This window comes from Pediculus humanus, genomic scaffold (assembly GCF_000006295.1).
Source record: "Pediculus humanus corporis 1103172108322 genomic scaffold, whole genome shotgun sequence".
Classification (NCBI taxonomy): Eukaryota; Metazoa; Arthropoda; class Insecta; order Psocodea; family Pediculidae; genus Pediculus; species Pediculus humanus.
Genome location: NW_002987891.1, coordinates 802,226 through 806,061, shown reverse-complemented (window position 1 = coordinate 806,061; position 3,836 = coordinate 802,226). Strand labels below are relative to the sequence as shown.

The 3,836-nt window shown below is 26.4% G+C and overlaps 1 protein-coding gene across 1 annotated transcript; it reads left to right on the top strand.

Moving 5' to 3' along the window:
• Positions 1-1,258: 1,258 nt before the first annotated feature.
• Positions 1,259-2,832, top strand: Phum_PHUM616870 (myosin heavy chain, cardiac muscle alpha isoform, putative; the record flags this gene model as incomplete). The annotated part of the gene is made up of 6 exons (XM_002433143.1): positions 1,259-1,463; positions 1,537-1,673; positions 1,763-1,938; positions 2,021-2,253; positions 2,461-2,540; positions 2,617-2,832. 6 exons carry the CDS (start codon positions 1,259-1,261, stop codon positions 2,830-2,832), a joined length of 1,047 nt encoding a protein of 348 aa, XP_002433188.1.
• Positions 2,833-3,836: the final 1,004 nt, after the last annotated feature.

The window sequence follows — 3,836 nt, the reverse complement described above, 5'->3', positions numbered from 1 at the left end:
TTTTGTTGTTACAATTTAACTGTCGGACGTTACATTATCGTGTCAACAGAAACTTTTACGTAAGAAGAAACCCGCGAATACGTTTGTTTACATTAACTTATTATTTCAAAAAATATTATTATTACTGTTTTTAATTGTATATCAAGATAGGGTTAATATAATTATTTTTAATAATTTTAAATGGAAGCTAAACAATTGATTCCTGTTTTACTTTTTTATTTTATTTTTTTGTATAAGAAGAATTCAGTAAGAAAAATTATCTTATTCAAACTATGAAAGATCATTTAAATTACGTAGAATTAAAAATGTGAAGAGGTCTTCCTAATGTAAAATTAAGAGGATCAGTTTTTATATCAGATCTATCAGGTTAGAAGGGATCTGGTCTTCCAACAGTGGGATGTATAATTTTTTCAGTGGAATGAGTTTCAGCAGCAGAACGGATAGTTTCAACAAAAACAGGGTCAACTAAATTCTCCCTTAAAACAGAAAGAAAATATTTGTAATCTGGCATTGATGTTTAAATATTTCCTTTTATTTGTTTAACTGTATCCTCTACTCTTTTAAAGACGTGGAAATTTTTCTTTTTAATTAATTGGAACCCTCGAATATTTGTCGGCATATTTTAAAAGTTAATTAAAACAATATTTTTAAATGCAAAACTTACCGAATCTTCATTAACTATGCATGAAAACCCTTATTTTTATATATTATGCGTGAAAGCAATCAATAAATCTTCTTTTTTACTTAATTCTTTCTCTATCAATTCACAAGTTAAATCCCATCCGAACAACTCGTCCGCCATTTTGGTTTTTACAATTCAATTTTTGAACGTTACATTATCGTGTCAGTAGAAACATTTACGTAAGAAGAACCCGCGAATACGTTTGTTTACATGAACTTATTATTTATCGTTTTAATGAATAATATTTTTTATGTACAGTTTATTTTTTTTTTTAATAGTATAATAAGATAAGATTAATATAATTATATTAATGGAAGCCAAACAATTAGAAAAAGAAATTCAAGAGTGGGCGACAAGTTTAGGTTTTTCATTGCCTAACCAATTCGTTTTACCAGTAAATTATTTTGCCATGTAATTATTACTTAAAATAAATAACAATATTATTTTTAATAGTTAATTACCTTTTAATTACATAATAACTTGAAATAAAATTTTAGTTTAACGTCTACACCACATAGGCGTCAATTATGGAAAACAATTATAGAATCTGTAAAAAGTAGGGAAACAGTAGAATCGATGAGAAAACAATTATTGGTTTTCAATTTAAAAAATAATAATAAACACGATAGCCATAAAAAATACGGTAAAAAAGATATTTCGAGTAAAATTAATTTACACGTTGAAAAAAATAAATTGGAAGAAAAAATAATTGATGAAAAAAAACTGAATAAAGATGTTGAAAAAAATATTGTCATAAAATCATCTGATTTAATTTTCGATTGTGAGTGCCATTATTATTTCCTTCAATAAATATATAATAACTATTTGAAATTTACAATAATTATTCTTTTCAGTGTGCAATATAGCAGAATTGAGTAAAAACTGCGATGAGTATACAGATAAAATACTAGTTTTGAAAATGTTTAATAAAAAACAAAAAGAATGTGTCGAAGATGTGCAGGAATTAATTTCGAAATTGAAAAATTTAAATGTAAATATAACAATTGTTAATTTTTATCCCTAAATTTTAATTTTTCCAAATTGTAAAATGATATTATTAATAACTTTTCAATTATTTAGCCACAAAACAGAGGGGAAAAAAAAGCAGAAGACAATTTAATTTCATTAGAAAATCACGAGACACAAAACGTTGTTGGTAACGAATGGGAAACAATATTAAATGTCAAACGAAAACAATTAAACGATTTACATCAATTTATACAAAAATCAGAAACTGTCGATAAAGATTACCTACAGTAAGTTTTGCAATATTAACAACCTATTAATTTTATTCATAAAACAGAATCATTGATTTTTTTTCTCCCTGATAAAATTCAGTGAGAAGAAACAAGAATTGGAAAAAATATTCGAAGTATCAAAATCGAAATTAAAACAATTAACAATTGAAAAAACGTTACAAGTCATGATCAACGAAACAGAAGGACAAAGTCTCAATATAGAAATTCAAAAATTTATAGATGAAATTCATGAAAAAAATGGTAGAAATTTAACATTGATGAGTAAACAATCGATTGAAAATTCATCATCCAATTTCATTTTGAAATCATTTGGTAATTATTTGTCATTCATTCGAAAAAAGAAAAATTTTAATAAACATTTGTGTGTGTGTGTGTGATTACGATTGTCTCATTTTTTTGCAGAAGAAAGAGAAGAAGGAGGGGAAGGAGGAGAAGGAGAAGAACACAATAAGAATCTCATACAAAATATAAAAAATCATTTAAATTACGTTGAATTAAAAACATATTGCGAATATTTAGAAAAAGAAATTAAAAAATTAAATGATGAAAATTTAACGTTAAAAATTTACGATTGGGACGAAGGGAATGAAAATGAAATTGTAAGAATAAGAAAATCAAATTTTTCCAACCGCGAAAAACGTGAACGACATGTAAAAAAAATTTTCCTTTTTTTAGGGATCCCTACGTGAAAAAATATCCTTATTAAAAATTGAAAGAAAATCTCAAGGGAATAAAATAATAGAATGTGTAAAGGAAATGGAAAATATTTTCAATTCGAATGATTTGAATATTTTACACGAGATTGAAACGAATTCGAAACAAGTTAAAAAATTTTCTCGTTCGCAAATCGATTTATTCGTAAATGTACCATCTTGTGCTTTCAGGTATTAACAACAAACAAACAAACAAACAAACAAACAACAAACAGGATTAAATAACTTTTTTTTTTTTTTTTTTGGTGCATTTTCAGAGAAAGCGATTCGATAGGAGTAAAACCTTATTTTCATAACATGAATCACGATAATGGTGAAAAATTAAAACAATTTTTTATAAAAATGTCGATTCAACCTTTTCAATCAATCGAATCCATTTTGAAAAAAATTCATACAAGGAAGGAAATGATTGAAATAATTAAAAATCATATTTCGAAAAGGGAAAATCTTACGGAATCACAAAAGAAAATTATTATAGAACGTAATGAGAGAGGGAGAGAGGGGGGGGAATTTAATTTTTTTTTTAATAATTTTCTTTTCTTTTATATTTTCAGTGTCTTCGTTAAACTCATCCGATGATTCGTATAAACGTCGTGAGAAAATTTTTAATGAATCGAAAAAAATATTAAAGAAAACTTTATGCAAAACCCACGAATTGAATTCTAAATATGATTACGTTGAAAAAATATTGAAAAATTGGTTAGTAAAAGTCCAATCGATCGATTATTTTTTTTTTTTAATTTAAATTTTAAAAACATATCTGTCTGTCTCTCTCTCTCATTCTCTTTCTTTCTCTTTCTTTCTCTTTCTTTCATTCCTTCTTTTTTTCTCTCTCTCATTTTCTTTTTCTTTCTTTTATTTCTTCCTCTCTCTCCCATTCTCTTTCTTTCTTTTTTTCTCTCTCATTCATTCTCTTTTTCTTTCTTTCTTTCTCTTTCTCTCCCTTTTTCTCCCTTCCTCTCTCCCTCTTTCTTTCTCTCATTCTCTTTCTTTCTTTCATTCCTTCTTTTTTCTCTCTCTCATTCTCTTTCTTTTTATCTCTTTCTTCCTCTCTTTTTCTGTCTTTTTTTCTCTCCCTCTTCCTTTTTTCTCTTTCCTTCTCTTTCTCTCCCTCTTTATGTCTTTCTTTCCTTCTCTTTCTCTCCCTCTTTTTGTCTTTCGTTCTTTCACTCCCTCTTTCTG